This window comes from Rosa rugosa, chromosome 2, assembly GCF_958449725.1.
Source record: "Rosa rugosa chromosome 2, drRosRugo1.1, whole genome shotgun sequence".
NCBI classification, from domain to species: domain Eukaryota; kingdom Viridiplantae; phylum Streptophyta; class Magnoliopsida; order Rosales; family Rosaceae; genus Rosa; species Rosa rugosa.
Genome location: NC_084821.1, coordinates 57,950,128 through 57,975,422, shown reverse-complemented (window position 1 = coordinate 57,975,422; position 25,295 = coordinate 57,950,128). Strand labels below are relative to the sequence as shown.

Genomic DNA, 25,295 nt, shown 5'->3' with positions numbered 1-25,295 from the left:
ACATCTCATATCGACATCATGCTTAGCGTGAGTGTTTCAAAAGGTGTTTTTCACACTAGACCTTAATATGCATGAAGTTCTAAATTCTAATTCTCAAATAACATTTTAATCTAGTTTTGAGATGTTTGATGTGACTTGAGATATTTTTTGCAATGTGCCTGTATAACTAAATCATGCCATCTTAGAAACTTTCATCTTAATTTATAACAATAAAACTCGCCATAAATCTCAAATTGAAATAAATACTTAAAATTTTTTTAAAGCATGTAGTGCAACATGAAAAATAACTCGTAATATAGAAAACATATAAGTTATAATGTGTTTGGTAAAATAGTTCAATGGAAAACGGATAAGTTAATTTCGACTAAACAACACGGGAGTACCAATCGTCCAACCTCCTACCTAACATAACTACCAAGGGTCTAACATTTCTCTCGAAAAAGATAAAAAGAAAGATTAGGGACAGTCCAAAGCATGCTTTGGAGCAATGGGAAAATCCAAAACCCTAATATAATATTTAAGCATGAATAGGACCATAGGAGCATAACATGTAGTCCTCTAAGATGTAACCTAAGTAAGGGATAATGTAGATTAATGGAAGAGGATGAGCATCTTCAATTCAACATAGTAGTGAGATTAGTGCTCCTCTCCCTCGTTTAGAACACGGGGTGGCCAAAGACATATGCATCCACGAGACTAGGCATATCAGCATATGCAACTGTCAGTGACTCAGTGACCAAAGATATAGAGTCAGTGCCACGTGTCCTGTTTTGTGTCCATTATTATTAAAACAGTAACCTTGTCATGGTGTGAATCAATGGCTAGAATGTGACACCCTCTTTAATCTTTTTATCTCTAATCCTATATTCTAGATGCTTGATTTTGCTTTGCTTCCTCAAACCTCAAAAATCTTTTCGGATGTGAAAACAACCTCATTTGCATATTCTTCTTTGATTGTCAGAGTAATGTTACTAAAAACGCTCGATCGAATAATTAAAAGTGAGTTTCTGTCGGCACGTAAACAATCTGAATTTTCAGCTGTTAAACATTATTTTTTTTAATCAATCAACATCTATCGTGAAACGGCAGTTCAATGACGTGTCATGCGCCATAGTCACGAGTTTAAAGTCACTTGTGTGTACAGTTAAAAATTTCACCATTGGTTAAAAAGTGATGATGAAAACCCCTAAAGGTTTAACTGCCACATTTTACTTTTTTAAATTTAAAAAAATAGAAAAAAAAAAAAAGAAAAAAAAAATCTCTAATAAGAGGATGACTTTGAAGTTAAAAAGTGAAGGTCTTTTTTTCCTTCTCTTCTTATAAGAGCTTGGTTTCCGCCACCCGCCGCCTGGAGAAACAAGAACGAAGAAGAGGCCTTTGGGTCCTATCTTGTATTCCAAAGTCCTCCTCTCTGCGTTTTTCTCATTCATAACGTTCCTAATCTCTCTCTCATTCAAGTCTATAACCAAAGCAAACCCACAAAAGCAGTGAGAAAGCAGAGAAAAGTTGCATTGCTTTTCCCAGTTCTTCTTCTTTGCCTTTTCTCTGCTTCCGTTAAATTACTATTTTGGAGGCTTTTGGGTATACCCAGTACTTATATTTGGTTGATATTTTGTGCACCCACATCAAATCCCAGAAAGAAAAGCAAAAGAGAGACAGAGACCTTTGTATTCACCGCCATTGTGAACAAGGTTTGATTTTTTTTTCTCTTTATTCATTCCTCTTTCACTTATCTAGATTGTGCCCATAGATTAGCATCTTTCACACTCATTTTATTTTATTATCCTTTGGTTTTATCAGACCCAACTGGGTCTCACTTTACCCATTAAGCCTATAAGTAGTGCTAGAGTTGCTTGCTGTCTGGTATTGCATTTAGTCTGCTCTTTTGGGTTTATCTCAGTCTTGCTAATCTTGGGTTTTGCTCAGAATTTGATACAAGAAGTTGTGACGGTTGAAAAGTTTGCAACTTTATAACAGAGACAAAAATGAAGTACGTGTTGGTGACGGGTGGTGTTGTTAGTGGACTCGGCAAAGGAGTCACGGCCAGTAGTATTGGGTTGCTTCTTCAAGCTTGTGGCCTTCGTGTTACGTCAATCAAAATTGGTACGGTTCTGTTTTGAGTGTTTCCCAGTTTTTTTGTTTTTGTTTTGAATGTGCGTTTTACTTTATTGTTTTATACTTTTGATTGATTATACAAAACAAAATTGCAACCGTTCGTTTTTTATGGACTTAGATTGGTGACATTTCGATAAAGTTTTAACTGCTTAGCAGTACAATTAGCATGTGGTTCTTGCACTAGCATGTATTCTGGGATAAGTTTTTTTGTACTATATTCGGTGTTGATTTTTACATAGAGAAGGTAGACGAGCTTTGATTGCATTTAGCTCCTATGTCATAATATTTTTTGCTTTGTTATTTATAAACTGTTTTGATATTTTACGACATATCCTTATAAACTGGCTGATATTTGTATCATATCCTTATAAACTGGCTGATATTTGTATCTTGGTAAAGAAATATACATGTTTAAGCTTGTTATATTGTACTTACTAATGTTCAAATTTATCATGCCTGCAGATCCTTACTTGAACACTGATGCTGGGACAATGTCTCCTTTTGAGCATGGGGAGGTGTTCGTATTAGACGATGGCGGTGAGGTAAATTACCAATATTGCAGGGGGTTGTTTAAATTTTGCGGGTCTGTGGTGGTGTTTATTATTATCTTTAGAAGTAGCTAATTCTTTGATTTTAGTGGTAAAAAAGAGTGGGCATAACTTTATCTTTTGTTTATATAGGTTGACCTTGACCTCGGAAATTATGAGCGGTTTCTGGATCTCACTTTGACCCGTGACAACAATATCACAACTGGAAAAATTTATCAGGTTAATTGATTTCCATATTCTGTTTGAGGAGCCATGTTTGTCATTTCGACATAAGTGGAAAAAAATTTGAGTCATGTCAAACCACTCACTGATTTTTCTTATTCTTGTCTTTGTTGCTTCAACAGTCTGTTATTGACAAGGAGAGAAAGGGAGACTATCTTGGAAAGACTGTCCAGGTTTGTTGTTCTTCATTTTCCAATCCACAATTTGCAAAATGTAATGTGGGATCTGATTATTTCTCCTCTCAAACTAGGTTGTTCCTCACATTACGGATGCCATCCAAGAGTGGATAGAACGTGTGGCAATGGTACCTGTGGACGGGAAAGAAGGTCCAGCTGATGTATGTGTCATCGAATTGGGTGGAACTATAGGTACATTGTCATAATTTTTTTTCTTCTAGGGTGATATGTTTTCCTGTTGTCTAAACTCTTAATAGCTGCACATGAAATCCTATGAAACTTACTTAAAAAAAATATCTCTCTCCTTAATGCAGGGGATATTGAATCAATGCCCTTTATTGAGGCCCTTGGCCAATTTTCTTATCGTGTTGGTAAGGTCCATGAACTTGACAAACATAGGACTCTATTTTTCATATTCATGTATATTCTATATTTTACGTCCCTAGTCTGTTTTTTCTTACCAAAGTTTTTTGCTTTAGGTCCCGGAAATTTCTGCTTGGTTCATGTCAGCCTTGTGCCTGTTCTGAATGTTGTCGGTGAGCAGGTACTTATATGGCTATATGTTATATAAATTTGCAGGCTAATTTTAGTCATTGGTGGTTCCATTAAATATGGAGTGTGTGAAGGCATAGTCTTGCCTCATTTTGACTAATTGATTTTTTTCCTCCTAATATCCACTTTGCAGAAAACAAAGCCTACACAGCATAGTGTTCGGGTACTTAGAGGACAGGGTTTGACACCTAATATTCTAGCTTGTAGGAGTACAAAGGTATCCTTCTGCCTTCCTCTCCAGAATTTTTTTTAGTAGTGTGAATATAGATCTCAATTTTTTTTTCTCTTTGGTTTTGACAGCCACTTGAGGAGAATGTGAAGGCAAAACTTGCTCAATTTTGCCACGTACCGGTAACTTTACTGTTCTCTATGAATTCTAATGTTCTTTCCTCGTTTAACCTCTATAATGTTAATATACTAATTATAAAACTTATACAGGCAGAAAATATTGTCACTCTTTATGATGTTCCAAACATCTGGCACATCCCATTGCTTTTAAGAGTAAGTATAGTTCTTCTAAAGTTAAATTTTGTCTATATATATGCAGCAATTTTTTACTTATCTAAAATTTGTTTCTCTTCCTTCACAAATAGGATCAAAAGGCACATGAAGCAATCTTGAAAGGATTAAACCTTCAGAGGTTTGTCTTTGAAATTGACTCTTTGTTATTATTATTTTTTAGCTGCATGTTTGGTCTACTTCCTGTTTTTGACTGTGCCAATAATGTCTATGTGCTTCTGCAGGGTTGCTAGAGAGCCAAATTTGAAGGAATGGACAACCAGGACAGAAATTTCCTCAAATTTACATGATTCTGTGGGTTTTCAATTCTTCCCCAAGTTTTGTTAATACTTCCTAAGTTTAGGAATTGATGTCCTGTGTAATGCCATACCTTGCTCTTAACTGTCACAGTATTATGTGCATTACAGGTCAGAATTGCAATGGTTGGAAAATACACCGGTCTTTCAGATGCTTACCTCTCTGTTCTAAAGGTAAACTTTTTATTATTTAAATGATATTCACAATGGTCTCAAATTAAATGTCTGGTGATGATCATCTTGCTACATGTCATTTTTATTCATAAATTTGTTTTTGCATATCTGTGCGCTTGCTTGTTTTTGTCTAACTGTACTAAATCGGTTTTGCTTTATCGGTGTGCTTTGGTTTTGCATTTTCGTCAACTTGGGTTATTATTTATATATCTGATTTTATATAGTAGATACTGTTATTCATAAATTTTAAATTTACTTTTCATTCAAGTATTTAATTTCTAATTTGTAATTATTTTATTTTTGGCACTTGATTCACTTAATGATGCATTTTCTTCAACTTGGATTATTATTTATATATCTGATTTTATATAGTAGATACTGTTATTCATCAATTTTAAATTTATTTTTCATTCAAGTATTTAATTTCTAGTTTGTAATTATTTTATATTTGGTACTTGATTCACTTATGATATTAAAAGTACTCTATTCTGAATTGAATATAGACTACCATTGTAATATGCACACTATTGTTTGGTGATTTTACACGTTATCCTCATTATCAGTAACAAACAGTTTTGCACCTTATAACATTAAGTGCATGATATGAGTCCAGATTGTAATATTGAGCTTCTTGTGCCAGGCTCTTCTACATGCTTCTGTTGCTTGCCGTCGGAAACTTGTTGTAGATTGGGTTGCAGCAGGTGACCTTGAAGATGTTACTGCTAAAGAGGTAGAGTAATTTAAATCATATAAACAAGTAATTTAAATCATAGAAACAAGTTCCGTTAATATTCTATTTAGTATTTTCTATGTTAATTGTTTTACTGCTTGCAGGCTCCTGAGGTTCATAAGGCTGCATGGGATCTTTTGAAGGTGATCCTGCTATAATGATTAATTTGCATTAGGCAAAAATTTTGTTGATATCATTGGTTGCATATTCAGACTTTGATCCTCTGGACGGTCTTCATTTCAGGGCGCTGATGGTGTTCTAGTTCCAGGAGGATTTGGTGATAGAGGAGTGCAAGGGAAAATTCTTGCGGCAAAGTATGCTCGTGAAAACAAAGTTCCATTCCTGGGCATTTGCCTGGGAATGCAAATTGCTGTTATTGAGTTTGCACGATCTGTTCTTGGTATGCTTGATGCTAACAGCACGGAGTTTGATCCTGAAACTACAAGTCCTTGTGTCGTATTTATGCCAGAGGTATTGGACCTTTACCCAAGTTGACATAATACTATAAATTAATACTTCATTTTGTCGTCTATTCTAAAGTTAATTTCTTTTAAACTGGAAGGGTTCAAAAACACATATGGGAGGCACTATGCGTCTGGGATCAAGGAGGACCTACTTCACGGTTACTGACTGCAAATCTGCAAAATTGTGAGGACTTGCATCTACTAAATATATCTATTAGAACTGTTCATATGGTGACCTTTGTATGCGGGGATTTGATTTTCGAACCCTCTGTTTGGAGCATTACAATGCTCACTAATATGTTCGCTACCTTCATAAACTTTGTACTGATTGCTGAAACAATGATATATGATTTATATATGGAAACAAAGCCAGAGTCATCACTGTTTTCCTTGTAACCCAACTATTCATTCTTCAGTCAAGCTGATATTGTTATGGATTATGTTTAGGTATGGAGATGTGGCGTTTGTTGATGAACGACATCGACATAGATATGAGGTAAGTTTTGCTCATGCATGCACTTAGATAGCAGGCAGCAGTATGTTTTTCTTCCCATTTATGGAACAGCCTTTTTGTGGTATGTAGGTCAATCCTGATATGATATTGCAATTCGAAAGTGCTGGCTTATCATTTGTTGGCAGAGATGAAACTGGTCGGCGCATGGAGGTTAGCATTTGTTAGAGCATGATAGGTCATGTTGTATAAGATGCCCATAGTTTAGCTTGATACTTTGTTCTGTTTCTTGTAAATACAATTATTTAACATATTAGTAATGCCACAGATTATTGAGCTGCCTGCCCATCCGTACTTTGTTGGTGTTCAGTTCCATCCCGAATTTAAGTCAAGGCCAGGCAAACCTTCTGCTCTGTTCTTAGGTAATGTTTTTTTCCCTGTTCTTGGAATCTGTTGCTCTTAACTATTTGTTTGTGTCAATGATTTGTTACATTCATGAAGCATTATTATATGGGTAAAACTTGCAACAATGAGAATGACTGCATTTAGTCTTAGCTACTCTATTCTCCAACCAAGGCATCTGGATGGTTTACTAAGACATGCAAACGTCAATTGTGAGCGCTGGCTAGCACTTCCGTAGAAGTCTCCAGCTCGAAGTTAATAAATGTTCTCAGATGCTTAATCTAGAAAATATGAACTTTGTTGTCCTCCTGTGCTCCCACTACGCACCGGTATAAAATGTGGAGGTCCCTTTAGCAAATTGTGAAGGTCACTTTAGTGTATTCCATCAGAGTGGTTACAGTAAACAAGGACAATCGTTGTTGCTTTCTTTTGTATTTAAATGTTTTTATTTATTAATGTAAGATATTATGTAGGATAGAACAGGATCATAATTCATTGGTTATCATTTTAAATAACCATTATTATATGGCTACGACATCATTCCATGATCATAGAGAAGTATCATATTCCTGAATAACCATTAGATAGATGGCTTTTATGTTATGCAGTTTCATATAGTTTTAGGGATATTTCAGTTTCTGATAAATTTCATGTTCTATTATACAGGACTAATAGCAGCATGCAGGCGTTCAGATACAATCCTACAAAACAATGGCCATCAGATAAAGCCCGTTGCAAATGGGACTAGTAATGGACGCTTCACAGTGAAATCCCACCAGAATGGACATGCATTTAAGTCATCAAATGGGTGTCTAAATGGTGTGTATAGCAATGGTAATGGCGTGCACTTGTAAGAGAAGTTGGGAGCCTCAAGGTAACGTTTCTCCGAAGTGCTTTTGGTAGCTGTCGGTTATGATGTACAGAAGCTGAGTATGGGTAGATGGCGTAGCTCTAGAGGGCTTGTCTTCAGGACAGCTGGATTTTGAAGTTTTGAATGACACAGCGGGTAATTCCAAGAAGATTTGGCTTGAAGTTTGATGTTTGCTCCATTTAACTGTCCTTTTATTTCCGTTTCTTTTCTTAAAATATATGAGAGGACTTTTGGCTGTTGGCCTTGGAAAAGAGGAACTGAACTGACGGACATATTTCAATATATGTTTTGAAGAATTGACATGTTTCTTTCTCAAAATATCTATCAGAAAGTTAAACACACTTAACGGCCTGTATCCCCGCTGATAGCATCTTTCTTTTTCTCATTTTTGGAAGAATTAGACGTATGGAAGTGGTGGTATTAGAATTTGGACATTTTCTCCAGTGGAGGGTTGTAGCTTTCACCAATTTATGGTAGTGATTGACAACCTGTTTTCTTCTATTTCACAAAGAAAGCAGTACGCTATTTCAAGCCAATACCAGATCGATATTCTTGGAAGCCACTATCAATAATTAGATTTGCGCAAAATGATCAACGTGTCATTTATCTCCATAGATTATTGTCATTTTCAAGCTTATGAAAGACAATACTGAAAGGCAGATTGAAAATGGTAGTTCTTCACATCTCAAAGACGGACTGAAAATTTTAACTGATTGTCAGTACGATTTTCCTATATGACCAAATGCAGTGGAGTGGCCTCAGTTGAAGAGAATCTTTTAGAGGTTAACAGTGCCAGAAGAAGTGTGACTTGAGTTGCAGTACGAATTTGAGGGGAGCCTTTCTAATGATGACCATTAAAATGAGTACTAGTTGATGACTTTCTAATCAACGGTTTGGGAGACCCACTTTTTTATTACATTACGACAAATCAACCGTTAGATGTTTATGTACGAGCAATTCTGGTTTTCTTTTCTTAATTAGATTCTAAGGCGGGAGATGGGAGATTCTTAGAGATGGAAAAACATACGATGGAAAAGCAGGAATGACTTTCAAATTGATTTATACTTTTGCCGACGCCGTATTCGTTAACATAAAGTGAGGAGTTGAGCCTGTACTGCATATGTGATTTTGCGACAGCAGAATCGTCGGTATAGTTGTGAGTTGTGACCTTTCCATTTTATATTTTTTATAAGAGGCTTTGAGCAACGAAAACGTTTTAGGCTTTTAGGCCTCAATCCTAGTCCCTTGTATCCCTCAATCCTTTATCTCTTCATTTCCCTAAAAGAAAAATTGACATTAATGTTACTGATAAACAGTGCGAAGAAAGGCCATCTAACAGGGATATTATTACATGCTGTTCTGAATTACATTCCAAAATAGGGTGTTAACATTCTGCAACAAAAAACAAGTGACCTAGAGTAAGCCAGGTCAATGTAAAAGCAGCTATAACTATAGATTTGACAGATTATACAAATTGTCTTGATTGATGGGTTCAATGAGCCAATTCTGTTGGGCATTGGTCGGATCGACTGTGGATATACGCAAGTTCTTGTTGTGGTACTGATATAGAGTCCGCCGGTGGCCAATGCTAATATAGGTGATGCCTGCTTTTTCTATCTGCTTGTATAGATGAGCCTGCAAACAGGAAGCAAAATATTTTCTAAAACTTGAAAGAAAGGCATTTGCTCTATGCTTTAGTAATGTACAGATTTGGTTATTCTTTTCTGGAGTTTGAATACATAACACATCTAACAAATTGTACTTGTAGAATATACTTGGCTCCTACTATGGCGTCCAATGTGTAAACGTTCCTATTTCTGGAGGTACTCTTGACCAAAAGTCAGATAACATGTGAAAAGGAGTAAATGACTAGAAAGACATAAATGGATCCTGAAAGTCTATTTAGAAATAGCTTGGTAAAACATTTGAAGTGCTTTAGCTGAAACTTATCCTCGATTACTTATGAAACTTGCATCATCAATTTAAAGGATAAGATAACTGCTAGCAAAATGCATACCTCGTTGGCTTCGTCTAAAGCACTGGTAGATTCATCTAAAAGAACCAACTTTGGTTTCGAAAGCAACAGTCGTGCAAAAGCAAGGCGTTGCTGCTCTCCAAGGGAGAGGACACTAGACCATTCATAAGTACAATCCAAATTACTGAATCGGGATAATATATAGCCAAGCCGGACATCCTCCAAAACCTGTATCATATCCTCCGTTGTGGGTTTAGGCTTTGCACTCTTATGCTGTGAGTTTGGGGCCTGCAACAAGAAAGGCAGAGAACCTGCAAGATAAATTCATCACACAATCAATTTAGCTGATTATACCAGGATATAGGAGATCAAAGTAAAATTAAAAACCCACATAGAGAACGAGAAACTAAAATCTCGACCCAATATAACTCAGGATTATTTACATAATCAATAATATGCTACTTACTATCCCAACCTAATGGTTATTTTGTTTTTCTAGATAATAAGAGCTTCAATGATATTAAGTCTTACATCATATGTTAATTAATCAGTGGTAAACCTGCATGTGGGTCTCCTATTCTCTTAAAATTTCCTATATACTGTTAGGCTTGTAAGATATATACTTTGATAGACTAGTGTTGGAGCTAGTCACTTTACAAGAGACAATAGGCAGGCTCTTCAACATTCAGTGTTCACTGGGGGAATTCAATAAGTAAAATAAAGCCAGATGAAGAAGATGTATTAAACTATTTATCAGAGATTTAACGCCAAATCAAGCCACTGGCTTCAGAACTACAAGACAACTGACCACATGCATTCTCTATAGATCATTCATATGCAGTACTTATCAAGATTTTAATCTGAAAAGCAATTTAAGTTTCATTGAAACTTGAAACACAATTTATACACATGGCAGAAGTATGTAAGTACATACCAGTTGGTTTAGTAGCGTCTAATGTGGAAGCCTCATCATTAGCCCATGTAGGATACAGCAATTGCTGACGAAGTGTTCCCAGAACCATATACGGTCTTTGAGGAAGGAAAAATATGCCCTTATAATTCCTATTTGAGGGTCTTTCAAGTTCCCCAGATTTATCATTAGCAGTATCGAGAGGAACTACACCTGGAGAATTGGATGGTAGAAGCTCTTCTTCATCTTCCACATAGAATGTGATTTTTCCTTTTCCAGCACTCCAAAGACCAGCCAAAGTTCTTAACAAAGAAGTCTTACCACTCCCGCTAGGTCCGGTCACCTGTTAATACGTTCACACGTTCAGCTTCTACTAGATCATCATTTTATCTAGTGAATTGATGGAAAATTTTACCATAAAATGGACACACTAACCAATAGATTCTCGTTGTTGTTGATTATCAATGACAAATCCCTGACCAGTGTAGTGTTACTTGGTGTTTTCACAGTCAAATTCTCTACATCCAGTAGCTTTTGTTGCTTATCTATGGGTATGGATCCATTTGGCTCCAGTTCAGCTAAAGTTTTAACATTACTATATGTAAGACTTATCCCTTCTGCAGGGTCAGAATGGCGTTGAGAGCAAATATCCAAATAATCATCAAATTCACCTGCATGTGTTGAATATTATTAGGTGGTAAAAAGTTGAGTACAAAAACACTAAACAGATCTTATGTAGAACCAGTACAGTTTGCATTGCAGTGAAAAACAATATTGCAATTCATAAGTAAATTTCTGAGGGAGAATAATAGGTTAGACAGAAAAAAAAAAAAAAAAAAATTTCAGGGAATATGTATAAGATGGAACAAATCTAATTAACTTAATGAGTATAGTTTTAGGACTTCTAGTGTTAGATGCAACATAAAGGCTACATCTGAGTAGAGAAACTGGGTGGAAGATACTAAAAAGATCAAATATAATCTAGTTTTACATTACTGATTAATAAAAATATTATGGAAGATTGTTTCAGATGAACTAAAAATTAAGAAATGGTGAAAAGTAAGTGGTGTCTGCGTCTAATGTCTGAATGAATCCAGGACAGGGAAAGAAAGAAAAGAAAGTGAATAATAACAAAGACTGTCTTTTCAACTCTTGTCAGTCTCTTTCTTGGAATCTGAGGACTCATCTAATATTCATTGTAAAAAGTTTATATCAATTGAATTGTATTTTAAGACCTATTGGTGCATTAACAAAATTAGCCAGCTTCCTGATAATGTTCAATCTGGACAGACTTCTGAGATATACAACACAACAAAGCTACAGCAGAGGAGGAGAAAAGGATACAGAGACTGTACCAAGTCGATCAATTACTGCTGAAAATGCGCTTATAGACTGAAATTGGTACACGATAAGGGAGAAGTCCCCCAGGATATGATTAAAAGCAGATACTGACTGATTAATGACACCAAACTCAATTTTCCCAGAGAAGTACATAGGAGCAACGACAGCAGCAGGAAGAATTTGAATAAGATAGCGGTATCCACTGGTGAAAAACTCAAGATTTCTTGAAGCTATCAACAATTGCTGCAAGGTAACGTAGGAATATGAGGTTAATACACATCTAACATGGACAACATAACAAATCTACGTGCAGAAACTTTTACATCAGTAAAACTACTTGATGGAAATAAAAGATCATGGCAGAAAAAAATGCTGCAATTAACCACAGCTGATCACGTACTTTTCGATGTGTTCAGAAGTAGATGGACATAGGTACGGTTATTTTGTGAATCAAATTTTGACTTGAGACAAAGAATCATATAAGAGACAAAATAAAATAAAGACTCTGTGTGGATATCAAATGTAGCATCAATAATTCTTTTATCCAGGAAACTGCAACAGGGAATGACCAGCATACAGTATTATTACAAAAACAGAAAAACGGAAAAAAGAAAAAGAAAAAAATCTTGCAGTTTAAAATAACTACTCAAATATACAAATGATTGCATCAACTAAATTTCAGGAGTCGGAGAAAAAAAGTTCTCAATGTAAAGGCATAGACTGCATGCAAAGTAAAGTGAAACAAGAAGAAGTTTAAAACTTTTCATACAGTTAGATTCTCAAAAGCACTTTTGAAGCGTTGCAGCAAAAGTTGCATTTCATTGTCTTCACCACTATAGAAAGCTATTGATTCAGCATTTTCTCGAACGCGCACAAGTCCATAACGAAAATCTGCTTCCTTTTTCTCTTGCAGGAAGTTTAATGTCACCAAACCCTGAGAACAAAGATAACATAGTTTCATCGAATCAAGTTGGCATCATTCCTTATTGCCAGAGATACCATTGCATAATGATGGAAACAAATTTTTGCTAAATGAGTTACAGATAACTTACCCTTCCAATAAAGACACTGATCACTGTTCCACCAATCGAATATACTAGAAGAACAACAAACAGCGGAGGATAGATACCAAATAAGATGTTACTGAATGATATGAGATCTATCACAGCATTGAAGAGTGTTAAAGAGAATGACAGGGCTGTCCCCGTGAAAGAACTTAGATCATCAACAATTCGCTGATCTGGATTATCAATGATTGATTGGGATTGAATTCTGTAAAATGTTTGGTTGCTCAGGTAACGGTCAATGTAATAACGCGTCATCCAAGATCTCCACCTCAAAGAAAGAGTTTCTCTTGCATAATCCCGCAACACAAAAATCTGCAGAGAATATTGTAAATAGGGAACAAATGCATCAATAAGACAAGATCACAGTTTAACAGAACGTCAAAAAGGAAAGCATCAGACATAGACGATAAGCACTTGAACCCTAAAGTAGCGGCTGAAATCAATCAAATTGCAAACTCAGTTGACAATGATTCCCAAAAAGGTGATATACATCTAGTATATCTATAACTGCAAGACAAATATAATAATAAAAATGATGCCTTCTTTACTACATAGAAAATATTGTTCTGAACATGGAAAAGCTAGTTGAATTACGCTCTAGTGATCAGCAGTAAGCTAATCCTAACTGAAGATATTGCTGCATTTATGCACTATCACTATTACTATTAGTTTCGTGTGTTTTTGTTTCCCTTACTGAGTCGGTTCTGATTTTGTGATTACTGAGGAATGAAGTATAAGCAAAACAAAGAAAGCAGAGGGATTGATACCTAATTAAGCGAAAGAGCAGCGATTGGTGCTCACCGGAATTCCACCAGCAAAGGCACCCAGGTAGTAAAGCAGTTGCTTCGTGAATTGCTCCTGGTCCTTATCTTCACATCATCACCATCCAAAGTTTCACCACAAAAAATCAGTAAAGTTTCCAACTTCATCACAATTCACAGCACTAAACAAAACTAGAGAGAGAGAGAGAGGAGAACTGACTGGCAAGGGCATTGTAGAAGTCCCGGCCCAGAAAATTGAAGCCGACGCTGATTCCGGTGGTGGCGAGAGTGAGAAGGAAGACTCCTCCCAGCTGCATCCTGGCCTGGACTTTGTCGTCGGAGGACCAGTACGGCGCCGCCACCTTCCAGAATCTCCGGAGCAGCGTCTGCAAATCCGAACCCTCTCTTTGCTGCCACCCAGATTCAACCAAACAAGAATCTTACTAACTAGTCAGAATCACCGAACCAACTTTTAGAGAATACAATCAAATAAAGAACGGACCTTTTCCGGGGTCGGAGGATCGGGTGGTGGCGGTATAGAGTCAGACGCCGCAGCAGAACGACGCCATGAAGCGGCGTCGTTTCTTCTTCTTGTTCTTCTGAGGGAGTTTCGGTTGCGAGTAGTGGTGGGCATTGTGGGCAGTGATGGAAACCTGGGTGGTGCCAGAACTAGTGTGAAGTGAGGATGGGAGTGGTGGGTGGAGTAGCCATGAGCCAAGCAGAGTGAGACACAGTGACTTTGAGCCTGTATTATCATTTCTTTTTTATGTTCGTTTCTTCAAAGTTGGTTTTATTTTCTACTGATCATATTTTTGGTACTTCCATTTCAAACGGGGTTATCTGAATTGCTATGGAGGATGCGCCGCCATGCTAATGGTTCAGTGTTGGATTTTGTTATCGAGTTTGCAGGAACAAAGTATGTGGATAATCCTTCACGGATGATCCCCATAATGCCACGCAACAGTGTCTTAACTTTTATTCATCACAGCCCAAATTTTGATTTACCAATATTTTATGGTGTGGACTTTGGGCAATTTATTGTTAAATTTGGCAACAATTTCACATGATGATCCTAATATCCTTCTAAGTACTTTTTTTCGTCTTGATTCGGAGATGGTTAATATGTTGCTAAACCTATTTATTCTTATAAGTTGTCTTTTGTTCGCCTTGAATGGAATGTGAGATAAACCATACTAATCAATTTCTTATTATTAATAAATGATGTTTTAATTAACAGTTGTTGGACCATAAAAATTTTCTAAAAGCACATGTGACACGTTAATTTTTGAGATGGATGGGGTGAAGATAAAAATTGCAGTTTCTCCTAAAACAAAAACAAATGGTGAGTCGTGCCATGTTACTTGTTAACATGGTTCGCCCGCCTAGGCGCTAGGCGCAGCTAACCCGTTCAGATTCTCCCCTAGTCGAGCGAGCTGGGCGCTGGGAATAAAGTCGGCCGCCTAGGCGGTCTAGGCGGGGCTGGGCGGCGTTGGGCGGTGCTGGGCGGTCGGCGCCTAGGCGCTTTCTGTCTTTTTTTTTTTTTTTTTTCGTCGTCATCTCTCCTCTCTGTAGTCGCCGTCTCTCCTCTCTCTCTCCTCCGACAAGGTCGCACGGGTTCTCTCCCTCTCAGCCTCTCTCCTTGACTGTTAAGGCGTGGACACCTTTGCTCTCCTTGACGGTGACGCCGTGACGGACGGCTGACTCGTCATCTGTATCTCCTCAATCAGATCCAGCCTTGCTCTCCTTGACAGCTTGACTCTGATTAAATCATAAGTCCATCTCTCTCAATTTGAAAGAAAAGAAGAGAGAGAGAGAGGAGCAGTCATGTAGAAGATTTTTTTTTTTGAGAGAAGGTAATGCATTGCATTAAACTGCTAAACGCAATCGAGATACAAGTACAGGATATAAGTACCGGAAAGTCAAAATGACAATCCACAACCTAATATGAAAGTCAGGAAACAAAAGCGTCATCGCTACTAACTAGCTGCGCTGCCTGTAACTTTCACAAGAAAATACTTATAACCATAAAATGGAAGAAGTGGAAAAATGTCTTCACTTCTTCTCTTGAACCTAATCTAGAAGTTCTTTGGTTGAAGAACATAAACAGTGGTAGCCTCGTTAAAACCTTGCTTGGATAAAACCCAGTGGGAAAAACTCCAAACCGAGGAAAGAGTACCACCCATACAAAACAAAATACACCACACAAAACTGCACTGTCTGGGAAGACCCAGACCTGTCTCCCAAAAATGGGAGAGAACGGGGGAGGGGAAAACAAGTTGGTTGTTTCCAAAGGACACCCATTACTGCTCTTGCATGTTTGATTGTTTGAAAACTCCTTTGCAACGCTTGGAATTGGGAATAGCCTCCTTAAAGACCTCTGAAACCTCGTCCAAAGTGCCTGGGCGACTTGAACAGCGGATTGGATCAATCACCAGTGTCGGAACCAGTGGAGAAGGAACAATTGTGGGGACAGAGTAAGAAGAGAGTACAGGGACATCCACCAGTCCGAACTACATTTCATAAAAAATGGGCTCCCACAACTGTCTTTAACCCGAAACGACATTTTCGCATCAGCGGTTGGTGCCAAAGTAACCGCTTGAGAGCCATACACCACTTCCACCGTCGGCATCTGGGGTTGAGGAGCCTAAACCATCTGGTTTCCGACAGACGAAGAAGATCTGCATATCCAAATTGACGGAATTCATTGATGGTACCATAATTCCTTCCTCTTGATCTGATCGAAATCATCTCCACAATTGAGTTGAAGTCTATCAAAATTTGTATCTTATAGCTTGCAAAGATCTGAATGCTCCATTTGTTCTTCTTCCAACTGAGTCTCCATGAGGAACAAGAAGTCTGGTTTATGAGCCCTTAGAAAGGTTCCAAGGGCCCGTCGTGCCCGGGATCGTGCTAGACCCCGGACATTCCAACTGAAAATCTTCATCACAGAGTAGGTGGGCAAGAATGCCCAACCTGAGAATCTGGATTCTCCTTCGAAGAAATACTCAACTGCTTCCCACGCCTTCTAGTACGAGCAAATTGGACCACACCTTCCTCTGCATTAGGGACTGCCGACTTTGATCCAAACCTCCGCTTTGCCGCCGGTTCAGAAATTTTAGGAGGAGATTTTCGTGGAGTAACTCGCGGAGGGTCAGTTGGGGAATGTAATGGGATAGTAACCAACCCAGCGATAGCAGCAGATCCGGTAACCGAAAGCGGAATTGAAGGAACAGTTGACATTTTGCCAGAGGAAAATCGTGGATCCGATTCCCCAACCACCTCTGGAAGAGGTTGATACGAGTCTTCCCCTGACATGTTGGAATCAAACAAAGGCATGGGCCTGTCGAAATGCAGATCAACATAACTTGGGCTTGGGCTTGTATGTTTTTGTAAGTAAACCGAGCCCGCACAACTATCCTTGACCAAATAAGAAAAACGGTCTACAGCAGCTATGGTCTCCGTGGCTACCGCCGTAACCTTTGCCGGTGCCGTCTCCCGAAGGTGAGTGTCACCAACATCAGACTTTGATGGAGATGGCAATTGGTTAACAGAATCACTTGCTGGTATACTTCTTGGAAACCGACGAGACACAGTCTGACGGTGATTTGCCTTCAGAACTTCCTGGAACAGAAAATCTTCTTTATTTGGAGGATGGTATCTGCGCCATGGACAATTAGCCGTCCAGTGAGTAAGCAATCCACAAAAAGCACAGAAGCCTGGAACCCGCTCATAAGAGAATTCTAATTCTGTATCCCCTGTGTCATCCAATTCGATCACAGTCTTCCGGCAAAGAGGTCTAGATACATCCCATCTTACTCGGATCTTCATAGTCCCTCCAATACAACCAAAATCTCTGTCCCGATCAACATCAAGGAAGACTCCCAGGGTATCTCCAATCAGCTTTGCCATCGGATCAGTCATTTTAAGCCATGGTAGTTTATGTACATGAACCCAGAGCGAAACATGAGATAGTTTGACATTGCTAATTGAAGTGGAAGAAACAACCCGCTCCATCAATAACAAATTACCAGCATAAGACCACGGTTCCTTTTGAAGAACAGAGTTCAAATCTTCAAGAAAGTGAAAACGAAATAGGAAGAGATTGTCATCAAGTGATTTCACTGCCAAACCCTTTGCAAACCTCCAAAGGTTCATAAAAGTAGAGATAAACTCATCGCGACGGAAACCCCGGCCGGGAACCAATTTCACTGCCAAACAATGCTGGAACTCTGTACCAACTTCATTCAGATGAGAGAAAATAGAGATGCAGCAGTTGAGAAAGAAGATAGACGAGGAAGATGAGTCAATAGTTGAAGCGGTTTGTCGTGGCTTTTTTTTTTTTTTTTGTTCTTTTTTCTTTGAGTAGACGTGTAATGTAGTGATTGGCAACTATAATTGATAATGAATCTGATAAGGTTCAGAATAAGTTATGCATTATCAATTAATCTAATAAGATTTAGGATAAGTCATGCTATTATGTGATTAATAATTCATTATTTATTAATTTTATGCCATAAAATAATTAAAAAATAAAAGATAATAAAAACCGCCTAGTCCCCGCCTAGGCCCCTAGGCGCTAGTCCCCGCCTAGGCCCCTAGGCGCTAGTCCCCGGGTCACCGCCCGACTAGCGCCTAGCGTTTTTTAGAACATTACTTGTTAATAGGACTAACATTGTAAAGGCAGCTCGACCTTGTCTAAGGGCAGCCTTGGCAACAACCCAGGGTCCAAGGGAAGGTAAAGCACAATTTTTTTTAAATATAAGGTTATATATATATATATATATTTATATATAAATAGCAATATATGCTATGGTACGTAAAAAGAAAAAAAAATCTTTTATTTCAGAATTCTAGATGATACTAGCTGCGTGTTTTCTTCTTTTTCTTCGACTCTTCGACTCATCGACTGTAAAAAGTTAAGCATCATTATAGCAGTCTTTCACTCTCTCCAAATAAATTTCTCTTTAAATTTGAGATTTCAATGATTATTAAATCCCTCAATTCACTTGCATCATCTGTCATTTAATATAATGTCCCGAACCTGAATTTACTGATTTACTAGTCATTTGGACGGTAAACGACATTTACCTTCACTTTTACTGTCGTTTCGGTACTTTTAGAGGGACCTAAAATATGACTTTTTGTTCGGGTCAAAATTTGAGAAAATTTTCTTCATGAAAGTTGTAGAGGACGTTAAACCGAACGCGTGCATATGTGTGGTACGTAAAAATCGGAGTTTGTATGCAAAAGTTATAGCCAAAATACTAACTTTACTATTCACGGTAACTTTCTATATATATAGAAAGTTACCAGGGTAAGTTTCCATTTCGGGTAACCTACCCCTCTACCCCGATTTCTCTCTCTTCCTCTCTCTTCTCCCCCGCGTCGGCCTCTCTCCTTCTTCCCTTAGTTTCGCCGCCGTCCGGCCACCTGGGGACGAGTTGCAGGTCATCACCGGCGCGCCTCCTTCTCCTCTACACGCTAGTACCCGTGGGTCACGGCGATTTGGCCGGAAAAGTGGGAATCGACGACTTGAAGAAAACTGTAGCAGATAAAACCAAGTGCAATGGGAGCGCCTCGAGTCATGGAACATTTCCCCTCAAGTTTCTAGCTCCAATTCACGGTGTGGAGTGAGAATCGAAGGAAACCCGATTCTAGGGTTTGATGAAATTCTGGGTTTTCTTTTCCGGCCTAATTCCGGCAATTCAAGGTACAATCAGGCTTTATCACAGTTGAGAAAAGTGTTTAGTATGTTGAGATGATGTTGTACCTGGATTTTGGGGCTCCGGTTTGGAGGTTGCCAGCGCGTAGAGCAGTAATTTAATTACCATTTTTAGCTAATTAAATTCTATAATTGTTGTAGAATTTATACATGAAGTTTGGTGAAGATTGAAGGAGTTTTGAATCGATTATGAATTTCCGAAATTTAGGATTTCGATTCTTGTTATACGAGAATCTGACCGTCGGATTTCTCTCGGTTCTGCCCTAGAACCTTTAAACTATTGAGTTGGTATTAGGGGTGAAGTTGGATTAAATTGGAAGAGAAATTGGAAGTTTGATTTAGGAGGATAAGATTTTAGAATCGTATTTAATTGCCGAATCGTTATTCACGAATTATAATTATGTACAGGGCGATGTATCGAGCTACTGCTCGACGAAGGAACTCATATGCGTGGTTGCCAAAAATAATAATGTGAGTGGACCTTTGCTTTTAAATAAGGATGCATGCAAATGTTTTTCCCGAAATTTAATTCCATGTTATTATGTTTTGCTTTCGGGAAATTATTATTGATTTGTCTTGATTTGATTTGGGAAATGAAGTAGTGACTAAATTATTGTTTTAATTCATCGAGCATATTAAACGGATTTAAATATTTTATTACTATGTCAATTGGCATGGATTTTCGAATTGAAGTTGTTATGCTCGATTTTGAATTTGTGATTTATGTTAAATTTCGATGAAGTAATTTTCCGAGGTGATTTCCGGAATTAAATATATTTCTATTAATTGATTTGAGATTTTGGAAAGATTTTCGAAATGGGATTTCGATGAAGTTATTTTCTTATTTATTTTGGTTATGTTTCTAAATTATACTTGTTTATTAAGTCTCGCATATTGGTTTATGATTTCGAGAATGTTTTGGCGTGCGGGGTCACGTCATTGATATGTATATTTTTATATGTGAGATTTGGGGAAGCTTTATGGATTTACTGGTTTTCGAATGCTTTTCCTTCTCCATACTCGGGTTACTTTATTTCTTGTTCTCCTCCTCACGTGAGTTGCAGTCGAGGCTCCTCCTCACTTACTTTGTGTCTGTGGGTCGAAGTCGAGAATAGGGCCTGGGAGGCCCAACCCGAGCCTGGGAGGCTCCTTTGCAGTATGGTGATGTTCGTCTTCCCCATTCTATTTGTTTATTTAACCAGCGGGGCTGGATTTTTTTTTTCTATACTTTGTGTTTTCGAAGTTAAGAAATAAGTTTTGTAACCTTTGCATGCATCGGGAATTTTATTTATTTTCAAACCCAAATTGTGGGAAAGTATAAATTCTTTCCTTATTTTCTTTGTTACAATTACTTATTTTTGTCCACTCACACTAACGTTTTTATGTACTTTCCATTTCCCCCTGGGCCCTTCGGTTTCAAATGCCCAGTGTGCAGGTTAGATTAGTCGAGGTCGGGCGTACATGGAGTTGAGGCATAGTTGTCACTGCATCCGCATTGTAGGATTTATCGATCCTTTACCTTCTTTACTTTTTTTTCTATTACACATTCTGTTTTAGAATTGCTCTGATAACTGTGGAATTAATGTTGTTAAGTTGAGATTTGTATAATGTAAGTTGGGAGATGTTGAGATTTGGGGAGCAGGATAGCTCCAGGAGAATAAGGATGGATTGCTTAGAAGTGTAAATGTATTTCTACAGGTTTTGGGTAGTCCATTTTTAGGAGAAGTTCTGCCAAATTTTTGGTGGAATTTCTTCTAAGGTGGCCCCCGCAGGCCCACCTCGAATTTCAGGGTGAAATTCGGGGCGGGTCTTATCATTTAATTTCATCTTTCTCATATCTGCTTTTCATCTCCCAATAATCCTTTTTTGTCTCTAGTTTTTGTTCTTCTACGTGGAGCAAACAAATTTTTTGACATTCCATTATGCAAGTTGAGGTATAGATCAAAATATGTATTAGGTTAATTTTGAAATTTTAGATATTAGAAGTTTTGTTGCTTGTTTTTTGTGATTATGTTGATTACTCTAAAAACTTGTTAATTCATAACTTTTCATAGTCGAATTAATCTTAGTATCGTCAACAAAAAAATCTCGGACCAGCCCTGGGCACAAAAAAAAAAAAAAAAAAAAAATCGCCCTAGGCATCAAGAACCTTAGGACTGACCTTGTGTCAAGGTCAGAGATCCGAATCTCACTGACTTGTGCAGTGGGGTGGTGTGAGGATAAAAATCGTCTTTTCGTATATACAAATGAAAATGTAAGGAAGGCTACCAAACTCCTCACAAAAAAAATTTATTTTTAAAGAAAGTATGTAACTCAGTCACGCAGGGTTGAATTCCCACTCCTTATAAAATAAATAAATTCAGTATTGCGTTTCTTCTATTTTTAGAGAATGAGCATAATCCAGTGTGGATAACCCCCAGGGTCTCTCTCTCTCTCCCTCTCCCTCTCCCTCGTAAGCCAATCCATCCAATCTGCAATTAATACTATCAAATGGGACGAGTCGCTAAATTTGGATCATACTGCAAGATACTAGATCAAATAGTCAACAGCCTTTGAGTTTCAATTCAAACTTCAATTAATTTCCCGTTAATTTAGTAGAAAGAGAGTTCATTCCAACTAAAAAAAATGTAGAAAGAGAGTAATGAATATCGTCCAAGATGTTGAAACCAGAACTTTGTTACTTTGTCTTTTAATCCTTCAGGTATAGAACAATTATACATGTATGTGGACTACATAAGCCCAATTTTCCAAGGCCTCGTACTTCAAAAGAAGAAGTACAAAGAATTCTACTGCCTAAGTGAATGCTTTATTATTGGGAATCCTAGTTTGTTTTGTCTTATGCAAATGTTCAGTTTGGGTTTATGTTATTAGTTTGGGGCAACAACAATTTGATGGATTGAATTCAAACGAGTTGTAACTCATGAACTGATAAGTTACTTAAAGAACGTAAGGAGACCAACCAGATCGATCTGAAGAAGATAATCTGTAAAAATGGTAGTTTGGTGTGAAAATATTGAAACAGAGGTCCAAATATTAAATTTAGGGATTTGATCAATAAGGAAAAAAAAAATGAAGAGAAAAAAATAGGGAGAATGCATAATGGCTATCTGATTATACCAAGGTTTTCTTACAAGGAATTGGGAATAATTCAAGCATAACATTAAAATTCATGGATTGACTGCGTAAGATTAAATACTGAAATCAGTTGATATTCCAAGTCCTTTTACAAGTTTCAAATTCATCGAACGTACGTGGATACACACTTTCAGCAAGGTATTATTCAGCATCAAAGTTGCTTGAATAATTTGACACATGATACATGCTTAATTACTGATTACATGACAATACCAAACTTATATATGGCTTACAACAACAAAGAGAATACAAAAACATGAAGACACCAGCAAACCCAACAATACTGGCCGTCATCTTCACCACCGCTACAAACAGCTCCAAAGGCAGCCACATGGAGAGCACTTGAACCAAAAGAGAAACAACGTACCCAGTCTAGAAAGCCACAAATGCTCCATATAAACCACCTTTGGTGCATTTTATTCTTTAATTTTCCTTTCCAATCAAGTCTTCCTTTGCCAACGAGCCACTCTCAATGCAATTGCTAATGCTGCCCTCTCCTTTATGTTATCAAAGAATCGAAAATAGGCATACCTCCATGATTTCTTCATAACCAATGTGCCACAAACACTCCAGAAGCCTATGATGAAGCCGAGGACAGCGCTAACATAGATACCAAACTTCCCATTCTCATCAGTATCATCATCATTATGATCACCATCATCAAGGTCAGCTGGTGCGAGTGCGCCATCTCCCGGGCAGACAGTTGAAAGAGGAACCCCACACAAGGATGGATTGTGTTCGTAAATGGATGAATCATTGAGTGTTTGAAGTTGGTTGCCTGAAGGAATTCTTCCAGACAAGTTGTTGAAAGACAAGTTCAAGTGAGCCAAAGAGGTCAATGAAGAGAAACTTTGAGGAATCTGCCCCGAGAGGTGATTGTGTGAGAGATCAAGAGTTTCCAGCCACCGCAAGTTTCCAATCTTTGAGGGAATGTTTCCAGTTAGTTGATTTCTTGACAAATTCAACGTTCCCAAGAGTCTGAGGCTGCTTATTTCTTCAGGGATTACACCTTCTAAGTTATTTGATGAGAAATCAATGCTATTCACCAAATTCAGAGTCCTGTCCTAAGAAGCACGGAAACGGGTACGAGTTTCCGGATACGATAATATCGGAAACGTGGAAACGGCAAATCTTAAATGTAATAGGAAACGGAAACGTGAAGGAAACGCCAATTAAATATATATATATAATTATATATAATATATAATTAGAAAAAAAAATATGAAACATAAATAAATTAGAAATTACTAGTTTATGACAATCAAACATTATCAATCCAAAGGTTGAAATAAAAGGTTAACACCACTAATAACAAGTCAACAACCATCAACTTCATTCAACTTGGACAACATCCTCAAGGTCTTCATCTTCAAACAAAACCCCCTCTAATTGTGGTTCATCAAGTGAAAGGTTAGCAATCTCAAGCCTTCCAACATTAGTCTCTTCCAAAGAATCAAACTCATCACCTCCAACATCCCACATTTGAGTTGCACTCTCATTATAACTTGGGCTTCTTCTAGCTAAAATGCGAAGATTGGTATGCACAAACACCAAATCTTCCGCTCTTTGTGGTGTTATCTTGTTCCTCCTCACAGAGTGAATGAAATTGTAAGTACTCCAATTTCTTTCACAACATGAAGAAGAACAAGGTTGACCTAGAACCTTGAAGGCTATGGCTTGGAGAGATGGTGCCGAAGCTCCATGGACAGCCCACCATGTTATAGGCTGCATAATAAACCTATCCTTCATAGCATCTCCACTTCCAAACTCTTGCATGCACATAGAAAAATTGGCAAATTCTATGTTAACTTTCCTTCGATCATCTTCATTGGCAAAGTATCTAAGGATACAATTTTTCCTCTCCCTTGTAATCTCTAAATCTTTGTGGGGAGCAACACGATTAGTATCTTCACTAAGCCATTCCGAACTATAATACCTAGATAACATAAGAATAAGTTTAATTCACATTATAATTTATGAAAGACTAATCAAACAAGCAAAAGAGAAACAAATGTTATCCTTACTTCGGATTCAATGAATGTGCCAAGCAATTGAGAGAAGTATTGCTCTTGGACCAACGAGCCATTAGAACCTTATACACCGCATCCCAAAATGGAGACTCTTGATGAGGTTGCTTCCTTTCTTTCCTATAGATAGCTTTCTTCACTTGCTCAATCATACTATCCCACCATTCATACACCAAATGAAGAGAAGGTCTATCAGTGTCTGCTCTCCTGATCATCTCATAGATAGGCTCAGTAAAAGAAATGATGTAATCAATGTCATCCCACTACTAGCACTGGCGTTAACAGACCCGGCACTAGAACTAATAGGAGGTGTTCCTCCGCTGCTCATAGTTCCTGAAAAATACACACTTCAATTACTATATTCTAATCCCCATTCTCAACGTTACACCAATATGTAAAGAACCCAATATTTAGACTTGTAGACCCAATTAGCAGATAAGCTCAGCCAAAACAATAAAGCAATATAACTAATATTGCTTCTAATCCCCATTCTCAACGTTACACCAATAAGAAATTAAGAACTATGTAGCCCATAGTTGCTGCTATACAGTGTAACGTTATCAGAACTAGCCCATAGCTCATAGTATACACACATCGCATAACAATATCCATAGTATACACACATCGCATAACAATATCAGAACAAGCTCCACAGCTCCAAGCTCCAAATTGAAGAAATTGAAGAACAAATATGAGAAGAAGAGCAGAACAAACATACCTGAAGCAGTCTTGAGCAGAAAAGATTCCGAGCAGAGGAACGACCGAACAGGAAGGGTAACGGGCGAGCAGAAGAGAAACGAAGAGGGCGAAACGATCAGAAGAGAAGCTTCGTCCAAC

At 37.8% G+C, this 25,295-nt stretch overlaps 5 protein-coding genes across 6 annotated transcripts; 1 reads left to right on the top strand and 4 right to left on the bottom strand.

The window, feature by feature from the left end:
• The first annotated feature begins 1,305 nt into the window (after window positions 1-1,305).
• On the top strand, window positions 1,306-7,954 carry LOC133728767 (uncharacterized). Of its 2 annotated transcripts, none has more exons than XM_062156202.1 (22): window positions 1,306-1,691; window positions 1,978-2,103; window positions 2,578-2,657; window positions 2,796-2,882; window positions 3,008-3,058; window positions 3,136-3,253; window positions 3,376-3,432; window positions 3,541-3,605; window positions 3,747-3,830; window positions 3,914-3,964; window positions 4,052-4,114; window positions 4,207-4,253; window positions 4,357-4,426; window positions 4,540-4,602; window positions 5,243-5,332; window positions 5,437-5,475; window positions 5,576-5,803; window positions 5,895-5,980; window positions 6,244-6,292; window positions 6,380-6,460; window positions 6,576-6,669; window positions 7,316-7,954. In XM_062156202.1, the coding sequence occupies exons 2-22, from the start codon at window positions 1,986-1,988 to the stop codon at window positions 7,501-7,503; spliced, it is 1,809 nt and encodes a 602-aa protein (XP_062012186.1). In that variant the 5' UTR covers window positions 1,306-1,691; window positions 1,978-1,985; the 3' UTR covers window positions 7,504-7,954. The 2 variants fall into 2 exon arrangements, with proteins under 2 accessions (XP_062012186.1, XP_062012185.1); XM_062156201.1 differs by having other exon boundaries at window positions 1,927-2,103.
• An 877-nt stretch (window positions 7,955-8,831) lies between these two features.
• LOC133728765 (ABC transporter D family member 2, chloroplastic) lies at window positions 8,832-14,534 on the bottom strand. Its single transcript, XM_062156200.1, has 10 exons — window positions 14,077-14,534; window positions 13,795-13,984; window positions 13,615-13,682; window positions 12,799-13,125; window positions 12,516-12,680; window positions 11,761-11,989; window positions 10,841-11,076; window positions 10,430-10,748; window positions 9,538-9,806; window positions 8,832-9,155 (listed from the first exon to the last, which is right to left on the bottom strand). The coding sequence occupies exons 1-10, from the start codon at window positions 14,329-14,331 to the stop codon at window positions 8,970-8,972; spliced, it is 2,244 nt and encodes a 747-aa protein (XP_062012184.1). The 5' UTR covers window positions 14,332-14,534; the 3' UTR covers window positions 8,832-8,969.
• Window positions 14,535-16,896: 2,362 nt separating this feature from the next.
• Window positions 16,897-17,729, bottom strand: LOC133731132 (uncharacterized protein At4g02000-like). The gene is made up of 2 exons (XM_062158580.1): window positions 17,019-17,729; window positions 16,897-16,914 (listed from the first exon to the last, which is right to left on the bottom strand). The coding sequence occupies exons 1-2, from the start codon at window positions 17,727-17,729 to the stop codon at window positions 16,897-16,899; spliced, it is 729 nt and encodes a 242-aa protein (XP_062014564.1).
• A 5,088-nt stretch (window positions 17,730-22,817) lies between these two features.
• LOC133731131 (receptor-like protein EIX2) lies at window positions 22,818-23,700 on the bottom strand. Its single transcript, XM_062158579.1, has 2 exons — window positions 23,680-23,700; window positions 22,818-23,495 (listed from the first exon to the last, which is right to left on the bottom strand). The coding sequence occupies exons 1-2, from the start codon at window positions 23,698-23,700 to the stop codon at window positions 22,872-22,874; spliced, it is 645 nt and encodes a 214-aa protein (XP_062014563.1). The 3' UTR covers window positions 22,818-22,871.
• A 13-nt stretch (window positions 23,701-23,713) lies between these two features.
• On the bottom strand, window positions 23,714-24,715 carry LOC133727841 (uncharacterized). The gene is made up of 2 exons (XM_062155237.1): window positions 24,456-24,715; window positions 23,714-24,367 (listed from the first exon to the last, which is right to left on the bottom strand). The coding sequence occupies exons 1-2, from the start codon at window positions 24,671-24,673 to the stop codon at window positions 23,764-23,766; spliced, it is 822 nt and encodes a 273-aa protein (XP_062011221.1). The 5' UTR covers window positions 24,674-24,715; the 3' UTR covers window positions 23,714-23,763.
• Between the last annotated feature and the right edge of the window lie 580 nt (window positions 24,716-25,295).

Bases quoted from the DNA above. Each gene is read 5' to 3' on its own strand.
- LOC133728767 (XM_062156202.1), top strand. From the start codon at position 1,986: ATGAAGTACGTGTTGGTGACGGGTGGTGTTGTTAGTGGACTCGGCAAA. The intron at 5,981-6,243 runs GTGAGGACTTGC...GATTATGTTTAG, and splicing joins GACTGCAAATCTGCAAAATT to GTATGGAGATGTGGCGTTTG. The intron at 6,293-6,379 runs GTAAGTTTTGCT...TGTGGTATGTAG, and splicing joins GACATCGACATAGATATGAG to GTCAATCCTGATATGATATT.
- LOC133728765 (XM_062156200.1), bottom strand. From the start codon at position 14,331: ATGATAATACAGGCTCAAAGTCACTGTGTCTCACTCTGCTTGGCTCAT. The intron at 13,985-14,076 runs GTCCGTTCTTTA...TCTGGGTGGCAG, and splicing joins ATCCTCCGACCCCGGAAAAG to CAAAGAGAGGGTTCGGATTT. The intron at 13,126-13,614 runs GTGAGCACCAAT...TATTCTCTGCAG, and splicing joins CCTTTGCTGGTGGAATTCCG to ATTTTTGTGTTGCGGGATTA.
- LOC133731132 (XM_062158580.1), bottom strand. From the start codon at position 17,729: ATGAACCTTTGGAGGTTTGCAAAGGGTTTGGCAGTGAAATCACTTGAT.
- LOC133731131 (XM_062158579.1), bottom strand. From the start codon at position 23,700: ATGTTTGATTGTCATAAACTA. The intron at 23,496-23,679 runs GTAATTTCTAAT...CGTGCTTCTTAG, and splicing joins TGTTTGATTGTCATAAACTA to GACAGGACTCTGAATTTGGT.
- LOC133727841 (XM_062155237.1), bottom strand. From the start codon at position 24,673: ATGATCAGGAGAGCAGACACTGATAGACCTTCTCTTCATTTGGTGTAT. The intron at 24,368-24,455 runs GTAAGGATAACA...TATGTTATCTAG, and splicing joins GCACATTCATTGAATCCGAA to GTATTATAGTTCGGAATGGC.